The sequence below is a fragment of the Talaromyces marneffei genome, chromosome 2 (assembly GCF_009556855.1).
Source record: "Talaromyces marneffei chromosome 2, complete sequence".
Classification (NCBI taxonomy): domain Eukaryota; kingdom Fungi; phylum Ascomycota; class Eurotiomycetes; order Eurotiales; family Trichocomaceae; genus Talaromyces; species Talaromyces marneffei.
In genome coordinates, this window is record NC_072349.1 from 182,864 (window position 1) to 205,387 (window position 22,524).

Consider the following 22,524-nt stretch of genomic DNA (forward strand, 5'->3'; position numbering starts at 1 on the left):
AGCGAAGAATCTTTACCCGGCGCAAATATGAGCAAGGAGGATATAAGCAACACCTACAGGATGGAAACCGGGAATGGATAACTACAATTGGCTGTATTTGTGCCAATGGAACCGCTATATCGCCTGCTCTTATCTATATGGCCAAATCAGGTAATTTGCAGGATTCATGGCTTCAAGATTTTGATGCTGAGCAACACCGCTGTTTCTTTGCAACCTCAGAGTCAGGATGGACCAATAATGAGGTCGGATTCGCCTGGTTGGTCAATGTTTTTGATAAAGAGACCAAATCTCAAGCAAGCCGGGGATGGCGCTTGCTTATCCTAGATGGCCATGGCTCCCACGTCACAATGCGCTTTATTGAATATTGTGATAAAAATAGAATCTTATTAGCAATTTTCCCAGCTCATTCAACACATACTTTGCAGCCTCTTGATGTCGCTATTTTCTCACCTCTTTCTACGGCTTATACGGAGCAACTGAGGCGCTTTATAAACGATTGCCAGGGCTTCACCCGGCTTACAAAACGGGACTTTTTTAGGCTTTTTTGGGCGAGTTGGGAGGCTACTTTTACAAGCGAGAATATACTCTCAGCGTTCAAGCATACCGGTTTATGTCCCTTCAATCCGGACCTCGTTATACAGAAATTTACTAAGAAAATCGAGAGCCGGCCCTCATCTAGCGATTCTGGAGCTTCAATTATTCCCGCTGAGGATTGGAGACGGCTTCGGAAGCTTGTACAAGGCGTTTTTGAGGATTTATATGATCAAAAAGCGATTCAACTCAAGGATACGGTGCTCCACCTTTCTACAGAGAATATTCTACTCAAAAATGAGATTGCAGGTCTACAAAGAGCCCTCATTCATTCGAAAAAGCGCTCAACTAAGGGGAGGGCTTTATTATTCGATATTCCTACAGAAAATGAAGGTGGAGCACTTTTTATGAGCCCGTCAAAGGTGCAGCAAGCGCGGGATAATATACTCAAAAAGGATGAGCAAGCCGCGCAGGAGCAGGCTCGTAAAGATGATAAAAAGCTTCAACAAGAGCTTACAAAGCAAGCCAAAGAGCAAGAAAAGGCTGAAAGAGCTCAAATCCGGCAAGAAAAGCAAGAACAGCGCCTGCAAGAGGCTACGGAAAAACAACGCCTTAAGGACGAGCAAGAACTCGCTAAGTTAGCTCATTTACAGCTTCAAAATGATGTTCTAGCAACTCCAAGTGCTCCAAAAAGAGCAAAAAAGCAAGTTTCCAAGCAAGTAAAGCTAAAAGCGCAGCCTGAGGCTCATACAGAGGATAATGGGGTGGTTGTTACTACAAATCGTAGGGGCCGCGCGATCCGGCCCCCTGCGCGTTTTCGGGACTAATTTTTATGCTTGTTCGATTCCTTATATCTTATTTAGTGCTACACCAGAAATTTATTATAATTTATTCTTATATGGTGTTGTAAAGCTTCAAAATATTTTATATAGTAACCCGTCAAAATCAGTCATCAGGTGGTTCTAGTGATCAGGCGGTGAAGGACGGTATGCAAAAGTCATGATTCTTAGCTGTATTTTTCGGTATTCTGATTTCACTCAAAGTTCGAATTTATGAAGCTATTTGGCCTAACTTCTACGAGATATTCAAAGGAGCCTACTTGAATAGATCTATAAGTAATCGTATACTTAAGATTAAACAGTTAATTCAAGATGATAGAGTAAAACTAAATATATATTCTATTAGAGTAATAGCTTCGCTCAGGTCGCTTAGTATGCTCCGTGTGTACTCCGTGTACTCAGTGCGCTCACGACTCAATATGCTCAGTATAACATCCTAGGTGCGGAAGCATGATATCTCAACATAGCCATTGATGACACATACTAATAATAATCATATTCCTCATCTTCTCGTCGAGGACGTTTCCGAACTCTTTGCGATGTTCGTTGTTATGTATGAGGTGGTGGAAGATCTAGCTCATTCTCTGACCTTTCAGCTTCCTCTATTTCGGGTATATCTATAACGTTCTGTGGCTGCTTATCCTTAGAATGCTGTTGTATCTTAATAGAAGATTGATTATTTGAAACTGAAGCATCGATCTCTTCCTTATCATCACTAATTGGATCAGGGTTGTGTTGAGCAGATTGAGCCTCTTTACGCTCATCCTCTGCCTATCTTTCATCTTGAGTTAGGATTAGATCGTCAGGGTTAAGACTATCTTCCTGTTCAATCTCAAAGCTAGAGATGCACCGGAACATTATAAGATCCTGGATTGTTGTAGCACTCAAGGAGCCTCGTTGATAATTGCACACATCACGAGCAGAGTTAAACAGATGTTCAACACCTGCTCCTGTCGCAGGAATAGAGAATATATCCCGAGCAAGTGCAGCTAATATTAGATACTGTTTTTCTTTCCCCCTCCAGAACTCATAAGGAGAAATATTAACAGTTTCTACATATATAAGAATAAGTTCTCAAAGCTAAAATAGGTAAGAATATACATACCACTCTCTAGATATCGAGTTAATTCATTGTGAAAACTCAACTTTGGCTGTGCAGAAGCTTAAGGCATGTCTTCAGCAAAGAGACATTCTATATTATCTCTAATATGATTAGAGGATTTGACTGATATGTGTGGTCTATTCTTGGATTATTGTTGAGAATAAGGTTCAAGGTATCTCTCCAAGTATTGTTTATATTATGTGCGCCATTCAAAATTATTATCTGCCCAATCCTTCTTTAAAAAGAATTAAAGCTTGTGCTGTGGAGTAAGAATAGTGCTAATCGTATAGAGGTTGCTATAGATTTGCTCGGTCTTAGCGTAGTAGACTGTCAGTTTTTCCTTTCCTGCGTAAAGAGCACAGAGTATTGCTTGTTTCCATGGTATCCGTTTTTGCTCTAGCTGTCGGATTGAAGTCTTAAGATGATCGAAGAGCTTGTTATAGACTCTAAAGACATTATAGATAGTAACATCCTTGATCTTTGAAAGACCAGTCGTCCATTTATAGAATGGTTGTGTAATATTGAGGAGATAATCAATTTGCCGCCATTCTTCTTTATTAAGCTTGAATTGGAATTAATTATGCTTAATACAGTATTTGTTATAGGTCGAAGATAAACGCCTTGCCCGTCGGAGCATGAGGAATGTTGAATTCCAGCGGGTTCGCATATCTTAGATTGGAACGAGTTTTATTGCTTCGGTCTGAAGGCTGAGAAAAGCTTCTCGACGCTGGGGACTTGCATTGATAAAGACTGCTAAGCCACGAATCTAAGGAATAGATTAGCAACCAGCACTAGCAAGAGAATGATATCAAAGGGTGACCTTGGGAAAGCTCTTCATAGATTAGATACTTTTCACAGGGTTCTTTCTTATAATAGCTTCTGTAATTATCATATACATATCTTAGAAAGAGTATAGATAATTCCTTATTGTTATTGACAGGTACGTAGAGACTGAGCTTGGCTGTCAGACCATTGGTGATCCGTGGTATCATTCTTAGGATTGGCCTTGATAAGACCTAGGAGCTCTTTTAGGCTTAGTTGGATAACATGTGCTAGGCATGGAATCTGAACAATTAGAGTGTTATTGGGTAGGTTGAGTGATTGCATAGAATCTTGTATGCTTGTGATCAGTGTATTATTATTAGATGCATTATCTGTTGTGATTGCTAGAACACGGTCCTGGATATCAAATTGTTGTAGTCGCTTAAGAAGAACCGCGCTAAGATTGGCACCTGTATGCATTCCATGAATAGGCTTAAAACCCAGTAGAATCTCATGATAATTCCAGTCTCGATCGAGGAAATAGCCGGTAATAGCCATAAAAGCTTGTTGAAATGGTGACGTCCAACAGTCTAAGGCAATTGAAAGTTTTGAACCCTTTGGAAGGCTTGAGAGAACTTTTTCTTGCCCTTCTTTAGCTATAGTCTGAAGCCGACGCCGAGCAGTCTTAGGAGAGAGTAATGAAGGAGTTGTTGGAGATAGCCGTGCAGTTTTGATAAGCTCTAGAAGCTCTAGATGTGCGAGAATTTGAAATAGAAGATTGGACTTAGTAAGAAATATAACTTGTTTTCGTTCCCAACTTTCTTAGCTGAAACGCTTTGGTATAGAAGAAATATGAGTCTGGTTAATCAAGATTAATAATATCTTAGTAAATATAATAAGGTATTATAAGACCTACTGCAAATTCTATTAACTGTTATATACTCTATTATTTTGCTGCTTGATCACCTACCCGTTTGCATTTATTTGCCTCGAAATGTCTCTTCATTAAATTGGTGCCATTTGCATATTGATGTGGATGGGTAAAATCCTTTCCACATCTCCGATATATTACCTTTGGCTCACCAGATATATGGTGAGCTACTTGATCATAGTTCTTCCACGTAGAAGAGGAGCGCTTCGCATCCCAGCGAATCTTCTTTTGATATTCTGACTGACTTCCATACTCTGTTTGTAGCCACTAGTTGATAAATTCGTCCTTGCCCATATCAGAAAAAAGAACCCAGAGTTTCTTATAGTCAGGACCGATCCGTTTAAGAGTACTTGGGACAGAAAGTGGTCGTAAGAAGTCTGTATCCGCAATCGAAGATGGAGGATCTGAGGCAGATATAGGTAGCTCGTCTGTTGGGAAATATGAAAAGGTATCTGTATCATCTTTATAGAGAGATGACGGACCAGCATCAGAGAATTGACTTAATTGAGACATAGGTATATCATACGATTTGGGGAATAGATGTGAAGAACTTACTTGGAACAATCAATCTGAAGGAGAAAGAGTATATTAGTCCTCCATTTCTGAGGGGGAGTCGTAGTACCTAGTTATTATAAAAAGCAATAACTTTTGGATAGATCTATCAAGCTAATGTAAAGCCCCGTGTAAATATAATTATGATTGGTTATTGTAATGGGAATTCCCATTACTTCCATAGGAAGTTCCAGTTTTCTTGGGAATTTCCCAGTAGTCCCATGGGAGTTCCCATTACTCCCAAACTTGATCATAGAAAATGGAGTCATGGGATGAGATTGATAGCGAGAATTGTGCACCACTATCGAGAACAACAGTCGGAATTGACATATAGAAAGCTGTTAGAGCTTGGTTAGATGATTGTGTTAGCTCTATAGTTATGATAACAGTTAAATTAATGACTGGAATGACACTTAAACAATAGATACCTGATAGATTGATTGCGACGAGCATTGCTACCTAATATATTGTGTAGGCATATATATATATATCAATGGGTATTGCTTGAATAAGAGTACATAGTTAACGTTTGAGTCAGTACTCCTCTAAATCATTCGAAATCTTAGCTTCATATAGGTTTTTCGAACCCAAAAAGTAGCTTGACTTGTGGATTATAGAAAATGGATAACATTTGATGAAGAACTGGACGAATCTCTTGATCGCTATTTGAACGATTTCGGTGTAACAGTTAAAACAGATGTAAATATCGATATTTTACACTAATGACTCAGCAATTCTTCCGTCCTATCTTGGTTAGTTATGCACAGATTTCGGTCTTGGCGGGACTAATGGGAATTCCCAATGGGACCTTGGGAATTCCCATGGGCGGGAGTAAGGAGCTTGTAAAGGTTCCATGGGAGTATGGGCATGGGACTTGGGAGCGACCTCATCAAAGTCCCATGGGCATTGTCAAGGTCTATCTAAATTCCAAGGATCAATAATCATTACCAAGGAATTATCCAGGCTGGTTACGTCTCATAAAGTAGAAAGATATATTAACATGGTAAATATTCCTTGGTTGAAGCATTATAAATATACTAGGAATAATGGAAGCAAAGATACAAAATCATACGCTAATATTAGATTATCCCGATGATTAAAAGGGATAATTATTAAGTCAAGTCTATAAGTGGCGTTTCATCATCATTATAACCTTCCAGGCTCATCTCTGTCAAAATGATTGCCTCTAAGACTATCGTCTCTGCTTTGACCCTCTCAGCCCTTGCTGCTGCTGCCCCTGCCCCCTCTAACTTCTCTATTAGACAGGTTGCTGTCAAGGGCCATGATGTCCACCCAGCTGCCCTATATGCTAGGGCTCTTGCCAGGTTTGATCTTGAGGTTCCTGAGCATATTGCCCGAGCTGCCAGCACCTGTGAGAAGGGCTCTGTGATCACCAATCCCTATAAAAATGATGCTACGTACCTCACTCCTGTCAAAGTTGGCAACAACAACTTATTGATGAACTTTGATACTGGTTCTGCTAGTCTATGGGTCATGACTAAGAGTACCCCTGATATTGGATCCCATAAGACCTATGACCCCCGCACTGGCAGATTGATGAAGGATTATTTCTGGAGTGCTAAAAACGGAAAGGGCGTCACTTTACAAGGTGGTGTGTACAGGGATAAGGTTACTATTGCTGGTATTACCTACGGGGACCAGGCTGTTCAGACTGTTAAAATCGTCATTCCCGCTTCAGCTGGTTTGTCTAAGAGACCATATGACGGTATCGTCGGATTCGCCCTGTCTCAACGTAATCCTGTTAGACCCAACCTGCAACAGACCTTCTTTGAGAATATTAAAGACAAGCTTGTTGATCCCGTCCTTGGTATTTACCTTAAGCATGGGGCTCCTGGTGCCTTCGACTTTGGTTGGGTTGATGACAAGAAATTCAAGGGGGACCTTGTCTGGATGGGTGTTGATAGCAGCCAGGGATTATGGAAGATTATTGTTGACGGATACGCTATTGGCAACGAGTTTTCTAGTCCTTATTCTTTCAATGCCATTATTGACACTGGCACCAGCATTCTCCTCCTTGAGGAGAAGATTGTTAAAGAGTACTACAAAATGATTTCCAGTGCCTATTACGACTCCGCGAACGGTGGATGGGTCTTCAGATGCGATGATATCATTCCTAACCTCATTTTTAATATTGGTCCATACTCTGCTGAGATTCCTGGTGATTATATGAAGTATCTTTCCAACGGTACGTATTGCTATGGTGGTGCCCAGTCCTTACCGGGCGGTCGACGCGACACCAGTGTGCTTGGTGATATCTTCATAAAGACCCAGTACCTCGTTTTGGACCACAGTGACCCCAAAAACCCCAGGGTTGGTATTGCTTCCCAGGCCTATTAGTTTGCGTTACGCCAAGAGATAGCTGTTGGAAAGTTATTGATCTTAGTACAAGTTGGGAATTAGAGAATATCTCTCTATACCTATACAAGCTATCTAGCCTCACTACGCGCGCCTAATAACTATTAAGTAAATAAAGTGTATATGATATAGATCATCAAGTAGGCTTTATATAAGTTAATGAAATAATTATACTGCGCACTTTGATCGGCTAAAAAGAATATTAACTGATTTTTTAAAACATTATATTGGTAAATTTCTATTCCACGGCCGTCTATACTGACACAATACGTGAGCCTGTATACATATAGACCTGTCAACTGCTATGTACGCTTCATCGTCAACCGGATTCCTCGGATACCTGAGCGCGGCACGAATTTGAATAGGGTATATACGTACGCTCGTCAACTGAACTGTACGTGAGCGCGGCATAGATTTGAATATGGTATATGTCAGTTCTACAGGGTCATAGAAACAAAGCAAGGATTTGTGTAAGGCTAGTCCGATGAGCCTGTCGAGGGTGAATTAATCCGTATAGTAAAATAGCTTCCAATTGATAACTAATGATGAGCTGATTCCTAAGACTATCTGTTGGGGAAGAGGTCCTATACGTATAACCACACAAATACTTCTATCTGGGCTCATTCAAACAACTTTTGGATAAAGGGGGCTTTCAGGAGACAATATAAGAACCTATGTCATAAAAACATGAAGCTATTCCCATACAAATAAATGTAGATAACAAATCTCCAGGTTCCCCTTCTGGTGCTGTGAAATGCTTATTAATTGGCGCGGAAGGAGTGTGCGTATACCGCAATAGGATATCTCCAGATCAAATTTATACCTTTTAATCACAAAGCTAATCTAATATTGGCTTATCTATTTGCTTATGAGACTTAACCTAGCAGGACTACTCTCTAGCAATGATTGTTGATCCTCATGACTTAGAATGGGTCTAAATATCTATAGACGGCAGCTTATGCAAGATGCCATTATCTGGGATGCCGGAGCGCTGTGAGGTTGCTCACCTCGACTTAATCCTTCAGGGTTCTGGTTAGTGCCAAGACTGGGTTGGGTTCATGGTACAATCAAGCCTAGCCCTAAATCACAATGATTTACTTGTGAGACTCTACCAACCAGGACTGTCCTTTAGCAATGATTGTTGACCCTCGTGACTTAGAATGAGTCTAAATACCTATTGGTCGCGGCGTATGCATGATGCGATGATCTGGTAAACTTTTCTTGGTAGAAGCATACAGACAAACCAGGAATAACAGAAGCAGCAGAAGTAGTAATAAAATTGATATACCTGCTGTAGCTAGCTATGGTTGAATAACAGTAGCAAATATACGTGAATGGCCTCGATCCTCACCTCATTCTTATGGGATAGTAGTACTAGTGGATCTATGGGTGAGCAATGTTACTACTGCATGTAGGTATGCGATTGCAAGTTGTTTGAAAAGGAACAGGGAAGTCATACATATCTGGAATGTCAATTTTCATGAAGCAAAGGAATCAAATCGACCATGGTATTTCTATCACAACCCATTTATGTCGTTATCAGCCAGGTCAACCGATTCAACTAGTCACCATTGGCAATTCGAGTCTTCATTAGTTGTAACAGAATCCCTCTCACATCATCCCTTTCCATAAAGACCTCGACCAACCTGACACCGCTACCTTTTTGGATATTTTCATTTTCCAATATCCACTCTAGATCTGACCAGGTCCTAGCCACGAAGTTATTGTTCATAGAGTGGTTTTCATCTGCACCAAAGAAACCCATCGCTTGAGTATGCCTCCAATTCGCAACATCGTTGTATTTCTGGGTGCGCCCATGAATTGCTCGCTCAATAGTGTATCCACCATTGTTGATGACGAAGATAACGACATTCAACTTCTCCCTAATCATCGTGCTAATTTCTTGCACCGACATCTGTAAACTTCCATCTCCAATGAAAAGAAACGCACGTGTTGTGTCGTCTTTAGTCCGGTCTCGTTGCGCCAGAGTGGCTCCCAACGTGGCAGGAAGCATGTATCCGATTGACAACCACGTGACAGCGTTGAAAAGACGCGCGTTTTTGGGAACCGTGAAGGTCTGGCTTCCATACGAGGAAGTTCCAGTTTCTGCGAGAATCAAATCACCTTCTTGAAATAGACCATTCACCTTGTGCCAGAAGTGTTCTTGTGTGATGAGACCAGATGGATCTAGAGCTTGTTCCGTTATAATCGACTTAGAAGGGCCCTCAACCTTTGCGATGCGTGATGCATCGAGACTGTTGACGAGATGGCCGAGACACTTATTAGAAACGTCTCGGTGAATGATGTCACCGATCTGAATGGTGTTTGGGGAAAATGCAACTGAAACTGCCGGATTAGGCAAGGCTGTGAATATCGAAGTGTTGGTATCGCTGTAATGCGGCCCAAGGATTATGATCAAATCAGCAGTGTCATGGTACTCCTTCCACTGTGGATCACCAAATTGACCAGTGTAAATCCCATATACATTCTGAAGCTGTTCGTTGATTAAAGCCCTTCCGAATGCCGTGGTCCACGTCGGCCAATTAGTCAATTTAACCAAAGCCTCAGCTTCGGTTGATATACCCATAGCTCTGGTATCCCCATCAACTATGATCATGGGCTGTTTGGCTTGGTATATTCTTTCCATAACCTGTTCCAAGGCGGCTGTATCAGACTCAATCTGACGGCCAAAATCAAGTTTGATCACATTATTGAGATTTCCTCCCTCGACAAGAACATCAGGCATATCATCTGGCACCTCCAGATAGACTGGTCTACTGTGCACAATCGCCTGTTTCAGCACCCAGTCGATCTGGTCGGGAACCAGCCGTGGATCGCTCAAACTCGCCTGTGCCACTGTCACATGTGTGGCCATATTTGCAAAGTGCCGGTAGTCTCCATCTCCAAGGGTGTGATGCACAAAAGTTCGAGCTTCTTGTTTTGGTCGTGGTGGGGTTCCCACGATATGAACGACCGGTGCTTTTTCGGTAAAGGCGCCTGCAATCCCATTGATTGCCGAGAGCTCTCCGACACCAAAAGTAGTTATCAACGCCGAGAGACCTTTGATGCGAGCATATCCATCTGCTGCATAGGCGCCATTCAGCTCATTACAATTGCCTACCCATCGCAGACCTGAGGGTTCCACGAAATCTAGTAAACGGAGGTTGAAGTCGCCTGGTACGCCAAAGGCGGAGTCAACACCCAGCTGGCGGAGGCGGGTGAAGAGATAATCTGCAAGCTTGATCGACATTTTCTTGAACAGCTTAAAGCCTTAGAGTGTAGATTTTCGCAGTTTTCATGTAAGTGTTTGAAATGGATCAGTAGTGCTTGGTTTACCACAGCGTGGTATAGTAGTATATCATAGTAGTATTACTACCCGAAGGATATGAAGGAAATACGCGGGGATATGTGGGGTATGTTGGATCCTTTGAATCCTTCCGATTGGGTTCGGGTTCGAAATGTACGGAGTAAGTTAGTTACCTATTTATTTAATTAGGTATGTGGGATGAATGAGCCGAGAATAGCCGAATCTACCTAGGCATATTGACAGTATATATACTCTGTAGTTAGTAGACAGTGGTGCAAAAAATCCCCGTGCAAATCCCATCCTGGTCTTAGAGTTAGGGATGGTCCTTCTAAATCAACCGATGATCTTTCATCGCCCTATCATAGATAATTCACCTGTTAAGCACTTCCTCAAACCCCATTCCGGTCTCAAAAGCTCAAAGCTGTGGTGCCCGACGCGAAGGAATGTGATACTCGATTCCCCTGGCCATTTCTAATAGCGCCTGTTCCCGGTATTCCCAGCTCACGAGCTCCATCCCCACAGGCAGTCCATCCTCTGTGAACCCTACGGGGACACTGATCGCTGGGACCCTAGCTTGACTTGCAAGTAATGTGTTAGTGGGAAACTCCCAGCAGGTCGGAAAGCGACCATTTGTCGAATCTTCGTGACGTGGTGGTGGGATTTGGACATCCGGAAAGGCCAATGCATCAAGACCATGTGTTGCCATAAGACAAGTGAGGCGTCTCTGGAACTCATCACGATCGAGGAGACGTTGTAGATACGTCGGGTCGGTTGTTGGATCGGATGGGCCATGTGCAACTTGGGAAGTAAAATCGAGAGAAGGATGAGGGGGGTTCTCAGGAACAATGTCTGCAACATCCTGAGGTAGGTGTGGTTTAGTGGACAAAAAAGCATTGATATCTGAGCGTGAGCGGACCACATATGCTGGTGTAGTTGTCATATAGTCCCTCAGACGTGGTAATTCTACGTCCACGAAGATCGTCCCCGTTTTTTGGAGGGTTGAAATCGCGTGGTTAACTAATTTGTTTACGGCATTGCAAGCGGGATCCGAATCTGACCCAAAAAGTGATCGTATGATCCCAATTTTTGACTTGCAAATAGCGTTAGGGTCGAGCTCTGCCGCATAACTTCCACCGTTTGGTCTGGGTGCAGTAACCGCCACAGCGGTCCATTCATCGTTTGGATCAAAGCCGACCATGCAATCCAGCATCAAAGCGCAATCGCTTACGGTACGGGCAATCGGGCCCGGTGTATCCTGAGTTTTGACAAGCGGGCAGAATCCAGTCCGACTGATCAGCCCAGGAGTGCAACGAAGGCCAACAAGATTTGTGAATGATGCAGGACAGCGAATTGAACCTCCAGTATCTTCTGCTACGGCCAGAATTGAGAAATTAGCCGCCACAGCCGCAGCAGATCCGGAAGATGAGCCTCCAACATCGTGTCCGAGTTTATAGGGATTGTGGGTAAACTTCCAATTAGTCACAGATGACGTTGAGAACCATGTAGTCGCCCAATCGCCCATCGTAGTCTTTCCCAGAATGATTGCGCCTTCGCTTTTTAGTTTTTCAACTACAAAAGCGTCTTTGGTTGGTATGTTGTTCTTAGCAACATGGGAGCCATACGTAGTCACCATTCCCTTGGTATCAGCCTGGTCCTTGACCAGTACCGGAATACCGTGAAGACGGCCAATGAACTGGCCCTTCGTTTTGAAGTAGTCATCGAGAGCGGCGGCCTCCTGAACGGCGACATCGGAAATTGCAAGTGTTGAGTTAATACACGGGCCATTTTTGTCCAGCATTTCAATGCGGTTCAAGAATGCTTGAATGAGATTCCGACAGGTCCAGGTGCCATCACGATAGGCCTCATGTACCTGCGAGATAGTGAGCTCTTCGATATTCATATCGACCAAAGTCTTTCAAGTATCTTGGGTGTCTGTATTCTCTCTACTATGTCAACTTTTTTTAGCATATAAGCGAGCCGCTACTTATGGTGGACCTCCATGTCGGTAATGAGTTTCTCAGGGTTGGCGCTTCTTATCAGTTACCTAATGTTGGCGGAATTCTCCGCTTACCCCCACGGGTAATGGAAACTTCTCCTGATAGGTATCAAATACAAATTTAAGTCGATGATCCATATTTTCACCATAGCTAGACGCCCTTTATCTTTCTCGAACCCGTGTAGAACTCAACATGGTAGTTGTTTCCTAAAGTGCGAACGTGTTAAATGTTGTGTAAGAGCTTTTGTGTAAACATCTGAAAGCAGATAAAAAGTTGACTTTATATATAAAATAATTACATCAATGAACTCCATTGGTACCATTCACGTTCTCAGTCTCAGACTCCCCAACTTCATAATCAACATATGCCATACCGCAAATCCATTCAAGTACCGGCTCATACAACAAGAGCTTTGCTTTCTTGCCATCCATAGCACCTGCAACAGCCACGTAATTCAGAACTTCATGGCCTCCATGACCGGCTTCTTCTTCTACCTCCTCATAAGTAAGGTTCTTCAACCACTCACTATCACCATTACAGTAGTGTTTGAGGAATTTCTTATCCCATTCGGCGTTGATCAACGGATGCTTTGAGTTAAGAGGGTATTCATTCTTCTTTGCCATCTCGATTTCGTATTCGTCTAGCTCAACGAACAAATTGGGATACTTTTTCAAAACCGGGTGACCATATGTCTGATATTCTTTCATCTTCTGCAAAAATGGATCAGTTGGTAATTCACCAGCTTGGTTTGGGTTCCAGTATGGCGGCCAATGTGAAAGGCCACCCGTGCACATCAATGCGACTCGGCAATCGTCTGGAAGGTCCGTGATTGCTTTTCGAACGGCTTGGCCGAGAGCATATGCACGAGAATATTTCATGAGAGGTGGTGTAAAGACATTGAGGTAAATAGGAATGACGCTCACGTCCGGAAGGTCCGCCTTCATCAAGACCCAGGGCATAAGCACATTTTGACCAAATTCGGCTTCGGCTGTCCGCGAGCAGTCAAAGCCATCATGGACAAGCGCTGTGAGTAGCTGCTCTGCAACTTTTGGGTTACCTGGAAAGTAGTGTTTCTTGGGCACACGGAGGGCTTCCATGAGTTGGTCGGCCGGACCACTGTGTGTCTCGGCCACGCCAATCGCGATGGTGGGCATATTCGTGCGGAAGAAGTTCTCAAAATGATCATCAAGGAACGCAAAGATCACATTTGGCTTGGCTCTTGTGAGTGTTTCACCAAGTTTGAGAGTCGCTTCTTCGGTACGAGCTCGCGCATCTGGTTGTGCTGTCTCCGGAAACCCAATGGCTCCTATGCAGATAGTCAATTTTGTGTATTTGATGAGCAAAGTCACTGTCTACATACCGGGAGCATGGGATAGACCAATAGCAGCTACGATCTTGCCCATTTTGTGCGGGTTGGTGGTTTTATATGCTGATCGTAATTGTCTTTCAGTTTTACTGTTGCAACATAGATATATCATATTCCACAAATATAGTACATAAGCATTTCACAGTATTTATTCTATACGTATAGACCACTTCTAGATGTACGACAGACTGCTAGCGAAGCTCCAATGAGAATCAGGTAAAGTGATAGAACGGAGATGTACGATCCGCCGTGGGTAAACCAAAACGGAGAAGTCCGCATATGCGCTTGGGGATCAGCCATGACTCGGCTAGATGCCGCGAGTTCGGTCTTGTTACAATTAGATGAATTGGGGGAGCTTGGACAATGATTAGACTCACTAGATATAGGGTGTGCACCTGGACAAATTTGAAGCATCGAGTATTGTGTACCAACATACATTTCCCTTTAAACTACGTATCGCCCTAGTTCTAAGCTAGACGTATGTTTGATTCGAGGACTTGATCGTCGGACAGCTAGAATGGTGTTCATTGCTGAGAGAAGATGAAAGATAAAAATGTTTGGGCGCGCTTATCTTATCGGGCGCCGCGGGCGGATAAGCTTAAGCTCCGCCTGTCCTGAATAGGACTAGTGGTTCTTGGCCCCGTATCGTATTCGATCTCGGTTCGAGCACCAGCCAGAATACGTAATTAATTGTATTTTGATTGTAATATACTGACTGGTACCAAGCCCACCAAATGTTAGAGGAACGAAGTCAACCGTCGCCTGTCCACTGACTTTCCCCCACCAGACAAGTCCGACCACCGAACCTGAGTGAGCCGGTGATAGAGTGGGATACTGATTATTTCTATACGATTGCAGTAGTGTATGATATACATACAAGTCTTGATCGTACAAGACGCCTGTTATGGTAGACGAGGATGCCCCAATGGAGCAATCCCAGGTGCTTCTCAATTTGATCCCAACTTGTCAACGGTGTCACCGTCAAAGACGAAAATGTGACACACAACTACCGGCCTGTCGACTGTGTCAGAAGGCCAAGGTGGAATGTATGATATTCGATCATGCTATGCAGGAGGTTCGACCACGAGCGTTAGTATCGCATTCATATCCATTTACTGTCTTGAGCGTAAAACCTGAGACTCGATAGTTATGTGCAGGCGTTAATCACTAGACTGGAGCAACTGAGAGCCGTTAAAGCGCGTGTATCTAGCTCGCCTCCTGTTACAAACTCCGATGGTCCTGGTGAGACTGGCCAGTCGCTTGAGCAAATGGCGATATCTGAACCCTTTGTACTTCCTGATACCCAGGAGTTTGGTAGCGAGCATCGTCCATCATTTGATATCAATCTCACGTTATTTTTACGGAGTGGGCCGACCACTCGATACTTTGGTGCTAGCTCTGTGTTTCCCTTAACGGTTCATCTACTGAACAGTGCGCTTGTCAAGGGACTAATTTCAGATGAGTTCACTTCATCGACACCTAGAAGCTCTTATCCGCCAAAGCAGGAACCTGAATATCCCATCGTTGCTACCACCCATTCTAGGGAACGATTGAATATTCTCATCGGCTTGTTCCTTACCTCAATAAATATCCTGTATGGTTTTATTGACCCGTGGACGACCGATGCGGACCTGCAGGCTTACTTGCAATTGACACATGATAGTTCCGTCGTGTCACAGAATCTAGAAAGTAGTCAAGCCCATCAATACTTTCGCATCAACATGATATGTGCTATTGCATGCGCCAATCGAGCCAGACATGAGCCGATTGAGCACGCTAATAGCATGGCATTTTTTACGGCTGCAGTCACATGCGTGGAAGATGTGACTTCCGAAGTCTCGCCGGAGTCCCTACAAGCGTTGCTTCTGCTCATAGTATTTTGTCTATTCTATCCACGAAAAGGTGACTTGTGGAAACTATTGGATTATGCTTGTCGCCTAAGCATTGAATTAGGATACCACACTGAGCTTGACATTGAGAATGAGAACGAAGACCAAAGAAACCTGCGGAGGTCCACTTTTTGGGGATTGTATGCTATAGAGAGAATTGTTGGTCAGCTTTTGGGAAGAGGGGCCGACTTACCAGAAGCCATCATCACTGTGCATTACCCGAGTCCCAGGCTTTCACAGTCTACGGACGAATTTGAGAATATTCAAGCTATCACCATTGCTCATCATTACAGACTTGTCTATATACGGTCCGAGATTTATCGACACCTGTATCTTTCCACAGATATGCCTGTGCTTCCCGTAGGATGGTACAAAGATCGGTTCAAGGGCCTTCTGACTTGGCGACGTGAGATGCAAATCGACGATGAGATGACTGGCGTGTCAACGGTAACTTGTGACGTGGGATATTATTCCACCATCTGCTTCATTTTTCAGCCGGCGATGATGACTCTACTTGAGAGAACCAAGCAAAGTGCCACCATGACCAACGACGAAGCATATAGTGAATCCTACTGGATTCCTCAGGATAACTATTACGCCGCATGCGAGCTAATCCGCACATACGAAAAAGTGATTCGCTCACCGCACGAATCTGCTCTGAGTGCATATCCCATGACCTTCCTCTCCGCACACTACATCTATCTTGCTGGTCTTACTTTGATGACGCACTGTCTCTTAGCCGTGGACAAACGCATCCCCGTCATGCCGCCATTCTCCGACCTGCCGCAAGAGACTGCTTATCCCGGCGTAGACTTTAGCGCCATTTCGGAGGTTTCGGCATCCTGTCTTGTTTTACTAACGTGGTGCTCAGATAGATGGCCAGAAATGGTTTCCATGTTGAACGTGTACAAGCGGCTATCAAGCCGTCTAGTGCCGGCACTCATTCGAAGCGGGGTGCTTTAGCACGCCCTCTTATCGCAGGCCCTCGGGTATCTCCGCTCAATCAACAGCGTCAATTCTGGATATGATCTCATTCCGATTTGTTGATTTTACTAAGTTGGGAGTCAAAAGGATTCCAAATCCCTTCCAGGACAAATACGAAAATAAAATACAGTACTAACCGTTCCTCTATTTTTCCAAACCATTAGATTATATCAGCCGTGACTTCAGTATGGGTTTCGCCGACAAGAAGATTGCGGTTATTGGGGGAGGGCTAGGTGGCATGGCCTTCATGAACTCCGCTAGACATGCAGGACTTCAGAATGTCCACTTGTACGAAGCTGCACCCGAGTTCACGGAGGTTGGCGCTGGTGTCAACATCACAAGGAATGCAAACCGAGCACTCGATGCATTTGGCCTAAAAGATGACGTCCTGTGGAAATCATCAAGGAATCCTCCTTCATACATGGAATATTACCATTACCGTACTGGCGAATATCTCGGACAAATCGACGAATTTGGAAACCCAAAATCACGCCAGATTCACCGGGCACATCTTCTGGAAGCTCTTCGCAAAAATGTATCGAACGAACTGCTCTCGACCGGAAAGCGACTGATAACCATCAGTTGGGATAACAACAGAAAGGAGTATGTCTTGTCGTTTCAAGACGGAACTTCTGCTACAGCTGATATCATAATTGGATGCGACGGCATCAAATCAGTAGTACGAAAGCATTTGGGTCATGGAGACCACCCCATCTATTCCGGCCAAATGGTCTACCGTGGCTACGTGGCATACGAAGATCTTTCTCCTGCGACTTCGGCTCTATTAAGAAAGACCGTCAACTTCCGTGGACCAAAGAAACACGTTCTGACACTGCCTATCGGAAATGACGAATCCAATACTTCACGAGTTGGAATTATTGCGTTTATGACAGAGCCCCTTGAGGGCTGGACATCGGAGAGTTGGCTTGATAAAGCGCCTATTGATGACTTTTTTGAACACGTGAAAGACTGGACTGGCGCGGTACAGGAGATCATTGCTGGTCTACGAAAAGGTCACCCTGATGGACGCATACTGAAACAAACACTTTACGTCCGTGAGCCTACGGACAAATGGTTCGCAACTGAGACTAGCTCACCATCCAGTGGAATTATTCTCATTGGTGATTCCGTACATTCCACCCTACCGCATCAAGGTAAGCTTGTGTCTCAATTTAATCGAATGTTTATGGGTTCTAATTTCTACTCCAATTATAGGTCAAGGCGCATGCATGGCCATCGAGTCCGGCTTTGCTCTAGCCCAAGTTCTCCAGCAATGGAAAACATCTAACCTCGACGACGCCCTTCAATTCTTCCAAGACCTTCGCAAACCCCGTACCGATAGAATCACAAAAACTAGTGCTGAAACGGGGAAGATGGCTAGTTGTGACATTCCAGAGGAGAAGTGGCCTGAAATTTTCAACTATTTCGTGATGCGGGAGCGAATGCGATGGGTGATGGAGTATGATTTATTCCAGGATATTGCCACGAAACACGAAGCATTGTATGCGAACATTAAAAAAAGGCATGCAGATTCTACGCTTCAGGAGGTGGCTGCTTAAGACATATATACTTTCTCTTTGTTCCCTTTAATAGTGTTAGCCAACAATCCGAATGATCTAACTCGATTCTCTTCTATCTTGAGTATATATGTAGGTGTATAGGATAATGAAGTTGCTTACATATGCACATATGGCAACAATTTCGTGATAACTCTTTGCCTAGTTGTTCGATATATTTTATTCGCGATCATGTTATGTTTCTTATTGAAGCTATCTGCCCAATGATTATATACCAACACTAGAAGACCTTCAACCAAGAAATGTGACCACAATGAATGAGAGATCAAATCTTTGCTTCAGTAGATCGTTGAATGAGCTCGTCATATCTGAGATATGCACCGAGAAGAACTTGGGCACCAGCCGCACAACTACACCAGAAATGTTAGTCTATGGAACTGCGTTGCGATGGCAAGAAACTTACTCCTCTGGTCTTGAATATTCAGCCGGATTATGACTGACACCATCACGACACCTCACAAAGATCATGGCAGTGGGTACCTTACGGCTGGTATATACGCTGTCATGCCCTGCTCCACTCACCAATTCTATATTGTCACAACTGACGGAGCCACAGGAATCTCTCACACACTGGACCATAGTAGGGTCGAAGTTCAAAGCTGGTGAAACCCAAAAGTTGTCAATCTCCATTCTGAGACCATGCTCGTCACAGATTTCCTGAAACTGCTTCTTGCACAATGATTCAATCAATTCTACGTCGGAGTCGACAGGTGCCCGGATATCCAGCCCTAGACGGACATTACCAGCAATTGTATTGATACTTTGCGGCAGAGAATTGATAACGGCAATCGTGGCACGAGCACTGCGCTCAAAGATGGCGCCCTCGGTAACGATCTTGTTGGTAGCCACAATCATCTTTGCAGCTCCAAGGAGAGCATCACTTCGACTTTCCATAGGCGTGGTTCCAGTATGCGCCTCTCGTCCGGTAATTTGAACATTATACCATCGGATACTCTGCACTCCTTTGACTACAGCAGCCGGCTGCTCTGCTCGATCCAATATGGGGCCCTGTTCAATGTGTACTTCGAAATGGGCAAGGAGAGGATTGGCATCGTATGAGCATGGAACTGTTCCAAGATATCCAATCTTTTGCAGTTCTTCCTTCAATGTATGACCTTCAAGATCCGCTCTTGCGTGAGCCCAGTCAACATCAAAATTGGCTCCCCAAACCCCGGAACCTAGCATTGCAGGCGGGAATCGAGCGCCCTCTTCGTTTGTCCAATTAACCACAGCAACCGGTGCATAGGTGGTTATGTTATATTGATGGAGGACCTTGAGAACCTCGATCGCCGAGATTACTCCCAAGATACCGTCATATTTTCCGCCGGTCGGCTGGGTATCCAAGTGCGAACCCAATCCGATAGGTGCCAGGTCATTGTTCTTTCCCGGCCGGATGGCGAATATGTTGCCCATTTCATCAACCTTGTGGTGGCATCCATATTTCCCCGTCTCTTCGATAAACCAGGCTCTGACTTTCTTGTCGTCGTCGTTTGCGGCGAGGCGGTTCATTCCTCCGTCCGGTGTGCTATATCGTTTAGTGAATTTGCTTCATAACTTATGTGACAACTCCCGCATGCTTACTTTCCCCATGAGCAGGACTCTTCCAAGGTACTCATCAGCCGTTCGGCATTGATGTTGAGTTCGGCATATTTGGGCGATAGCCCAGATGCTTCGATGGGCTGCACTGACTGGGTGGCCATTGTTATTGATGGAAGGATAAATAGTATTGCACTTGTTTTCCTCAACCACAGACTCTTTCTTGATCGTATGATAATATCTAATTTACGTTTTCTTTTTTCTTTAAAAAAAAACAACGACAGGTTATCTTCAACTAGGATGACCGAAGTACTCATTAACCTGGTGTTGGCCAATCAACAGCCCTTGCTCCGATAAGGCTAACGATGCGGGAATTGTTGATGCGGACATCGCCGCACCTTCATCTTTTCTTCTTCTTCGCACTTTCAGCTATTCGCAAATTGCATGTGTCGCTACACTCCGAAGATTCAAATGTCCCAGCGTATGCTACATCTGTACATTTTGTCCGTTTTATATCAATAGCGGGGTACTGAATGTGGATAAAATGACAATTGGTAGACAGACATGGGAGAACGCCAATGCCAAAGGAGTATACTGTCATGCGGTCGTTGTCGACGGCGCAAAATCAAGGTCAGTTTTCTGTCCAACAGCTACCCTATAGATCATGCTTACTGTTTAGCTCATTCTAACACAATATGGTTTGAGTGAAGTGTGATCGAAGGATCCCATCTTGTTCCCAATGTATCAAGGCTAGGGCCGAATGTGCTGGCTCTAACCCGCGTGGCGGGGAGGCTCCAGTACCCCGAAGCATCGTCCAATTTCTAGAAGACGAAATTGCAACCCTGGAGACGGAGCTTTCTCAGATGGGTGGCTTGGATATCTTGAATGCATCTGACATCCTGATACTGGACTTGCACCGAGATGTCCATGGCTTTGACGTCAATAGGCTGGGCCATATTGAGGATGATCATAGGGGGACCCCATCTCTGACTCTGGACCCTATACACAAGGCGATCCTGGAAAGTGAGGATATTCAAACCATGATTGCAGCTGTGTCGCCACTTGAATCTGATTTGACGGATCTTGTCTCACAGGTGCGCATGGGACTTACACCTTCCTCCAGCAAAGTTTCGACGACTCCGACAGAGATTCGGAGAAGTGCAATTAGCCCACGTGCAGATAGATCTACTATTGATATAAAAGTCTTGAAAAATCTTCCGGTCTCTCTTGCCAAAAGCTTGACTGAGAAATACATTCATCATCTACTGCCACAGTACCCGTTTCTCCAACCAGACACCATTCGCGATCAACTGGAGTGTGTTCTTGAATTCGTTCATCGTGCCAATGTGACATCCCCAGTAAGCTCCACTGGTCTTTGTCGAGCTTCCAGCTATGATTGTTTGATCATATACCTGATCATGGCAATATCAGTGACCCTTGGTAGTGCAAAGGGCGGTCATCAAGGTCGTTGCTTTGCGTTTTCCAATGCTTTATATGAAGAAGGAATCCAGCATTGGCCAAGCAGATCTTCTATTCCATCAGATTTGGCCGAAGTACAACTCACGTTGTTGATTCTACTCTTTGCATCTATTAATCCGAGAGCTGGAAACGTGTGGGTTCTTTGCGGCACTGCAATGAGATTATGTTTCCAGTTGGGCCTGCATAGAGAGGCCGCTGAGATGAAGTGGAGTTTGGGCCCCGAAACACTTGACCTCCGCCGACGAATATTCTGGTCTGCATACTGCTTAGATCGATCAATATGTAGTGTTCTCCATCGGCCCTTGTCGATTCCAGACGCGGCTATTGATGCACCCTTTCCCTCAATACAAAAAAACCCACAACAAAATTCGATACTTGCCGCAATGTCGGGAGCATATATCCAATGGTCAAAGCTGCATCGTCTACAATCGGAGATGATCGAGGTTCATTTTCAAGGAGGTGCTTTACCAGAAGGAATGTCATGGGATGACTGGTTAGTCTATATGGAGGAAAGGGGCCGCACATTGAATAAACACTGGCAAACCACAACTAAAGGAGTCGACGAGATGAAACACTTCTCTTTCTGCCGGTTTCTCTTCACCTTACATCGGCCATCACCCCGTGTGCCGTTTCCCTCGGAGAGTAGTCTACTTACATGTTTTGAAGCGGCAACGCAATGGGCCCAGATAGCCAAGGAGCACTTTGAACATGGCTATTTTCGTCGACCATGGTTCGCTACACACCACAATTTTGAAGCGGCCATGGTTGTGCTTTTCTCACTTCGGCATGCTGGTACTGCTATTCGTCGGAAATTTGATACCCAGCAGCTATTTGAGCGAACGAAATTGCTCACGTCAAACTTTCTTATCATTGCCTCACAGGGCTGGGGAGAGGTAGCAGCCTGTGCAGGAATATACGAAAGACTCCTCGGCACCTTACTGGAGTCTGTATTCTCTCCTGACCACGTACTTCATTTTAGTCCCACCCAAGACTCAGAACTTAATCGCTACCTGTACCCTGGACCCGCACAATCAGAACCGCTACGATTTGGCATGGGTCCTGATCTAATGAGTCTTCCGGATGATTTATTCGAATCATTTACGAACGAGTATGCTGTGACTGCTACGGGAGACCATGCCCCTAATCCTCACGATAGTACCACTCACTTGGACTGGGATTTGCTTGATCATTGGTTTATGGATGATGGCTTTGCCGAAATAACCACTCAATGATCTTGTACAATTACCCAATAATTATTATGATGAAGATATTGCTAGACGCATGCAAGAAAATGGT

The 22,524-nt window shown here is 44.2% G+C and overlaps 8 protein-coding genes across 8 annotated transcripts; 4 read left to right on the forward strand and 4 right to left on the reverse strand.

Annotated features, from left to right (window-relative positions):
- Positions 1 to 5,893: 5,893 nt before the first annotated feature.
- Positions 5,894 to 7,075, forward strand: EYB26_002403 (uncharacterized protein; the record flags this gene model as incomplete). The annotated part of the gene is made up of 1 exon (XM_054261708.1): positions 5,894 to 7,075. One exon carries the CDS (start codon positions 5,894 to 5,896, stop codon positions 7,073 to 7,075), a length of 1,182 nt encoding a protein of 393 aa, XP_054117683.1.
- A 1,579-nt stretch (positions 7,076 to 8,654) lies between these two features.
- On the reverse strand, positions 8,655 to 10,343 carry EYB26_002404 (uncharacterized protein; the record flags this gene model as incomplete). The annotated part of the gene is made up of 1 exon (XM_054261709.1): positions 8,655 to 10,343. The coding sequence occupies one exon, from the start codon at positions 10,341 to 10,343 to the stop codon at positions 8,655 to 8,657; it is 1,689 nt and encodes a 562-aa protein (XP_054117684.1).
- A 472-nt stretch (positions 10,344 to 10,815) lies between these two features.
- EYB26_002405 (uncharacterized protein) lies at positions 10,816 to 12,300 on the reverse strand (the record flags this gene model as incomplete). The annotated part of the gene is made up of 1 exon (XM_054261710.1): positions 10,816 to 12,300. One exon carries the CDS (start codon positions 12,298 to 12,300, stop codon positions 10,816 to 10,818), a length of 1,485 nt encoding a protein of 494 aa, XP_054117685.1.
- A 396-nt stretch (positions 12,301 to 12,696) lies between these two features.
- On the reverse strand, positions 12,697 to 13,800 carry EYB26_002406 (uncharacterized protein; the record flags this gene model as incomplete). The annotated part of the gene is made up of 2 exons (XM_054261711.1): positions 12,697 to 13,703; positions 13,758 to 13,800. The coding sequence occupies 2 exons, from the start codon at positions 13,798 to 13,800 to the stop codon at positions 12,697 to 12,699; spliced, it is 1,050 nt and encodes a 349-aa protein (XP_054117686.1).
- A 1,029-nt stretch (positions 13,801 to 14,829) lies between these two features.
- EYB26_002407 (uncharacterized protein) lies at positions 14,830 to 16,615 on the forward strand (the record flags this gene model as incomplete). The annotated part of the gene is made up of 2 exons (XM_054261712.1): positions 14,830 to 14,852; positions 14,911 to 16,615. 2 exons carry the CDS (start codon positions 14,830 to 14,832, stop codon positions 16,613 to 16,615), a joined length of 1,728 nt encoding a protein of 575 aa, XP_054117687.1.
- A 208-nt stretch (positions 16,616 to 16,823) lies between these two features.
- Positions 16,824 to 18,195, forward strand: EYB26_002408 (uncharacterized protein; the record flags this gene model as incomplete). The annotated part of the gene is made up of 2 exons (XM_054261713.1): positions 16,824 to 17,790; positions 17,852 to 18,195. 2 exons carry the CDS (start codon positions 16,824 to 16,826, stop codon positions 18,193 to 18,195), a joined length of 1,311 nt encoding a protein of 436 aa, XP_054117688.1.
- A 283-nt stretch (positions 18,196 to 18,478) lies between these two features.
- EYB26_002409 (uncharacterized protein) lies at positions 18,479 to 19,913 on the reverse strand (the record flags this gene model as incomplete). Its single annotated transcript, XM_054261714.1, has 3 exons — positions 18,479 to 18,563; positions 18,617 to 19,738; positions 19,795 to 19,913. The coding sequence occupies 3 exons, from the start codon at positions 19,911 to 19,913 to the stop codon at positions 18,479 to 18,481; spliced, it is 1,326 nt and encodes a 441-aa protein (XP_054117689.1).
- A 400-nt stretch (positions 19,914 to 20,313) lies between these two features.
- Positions 20,314 to 22,460, forward strand: EYB26_002410 (uncharacterized protein; the record flags this gene model as incomplete). Its single annotated transcript, XM_054261715.1, has 2 exons — positions 20,314 to 20,379; positions 20,460 to 22,460. 2 exons carry the CDS (start codon positions 20,314 to 20,316, stop codon positions 22,458 to 22,460), a joined length of 2,067 nt encoding a protein of 688 aa, XP_054117690.1.
- Positions 22,461 to 22,524: the final 64 nt, after the last annotated feature.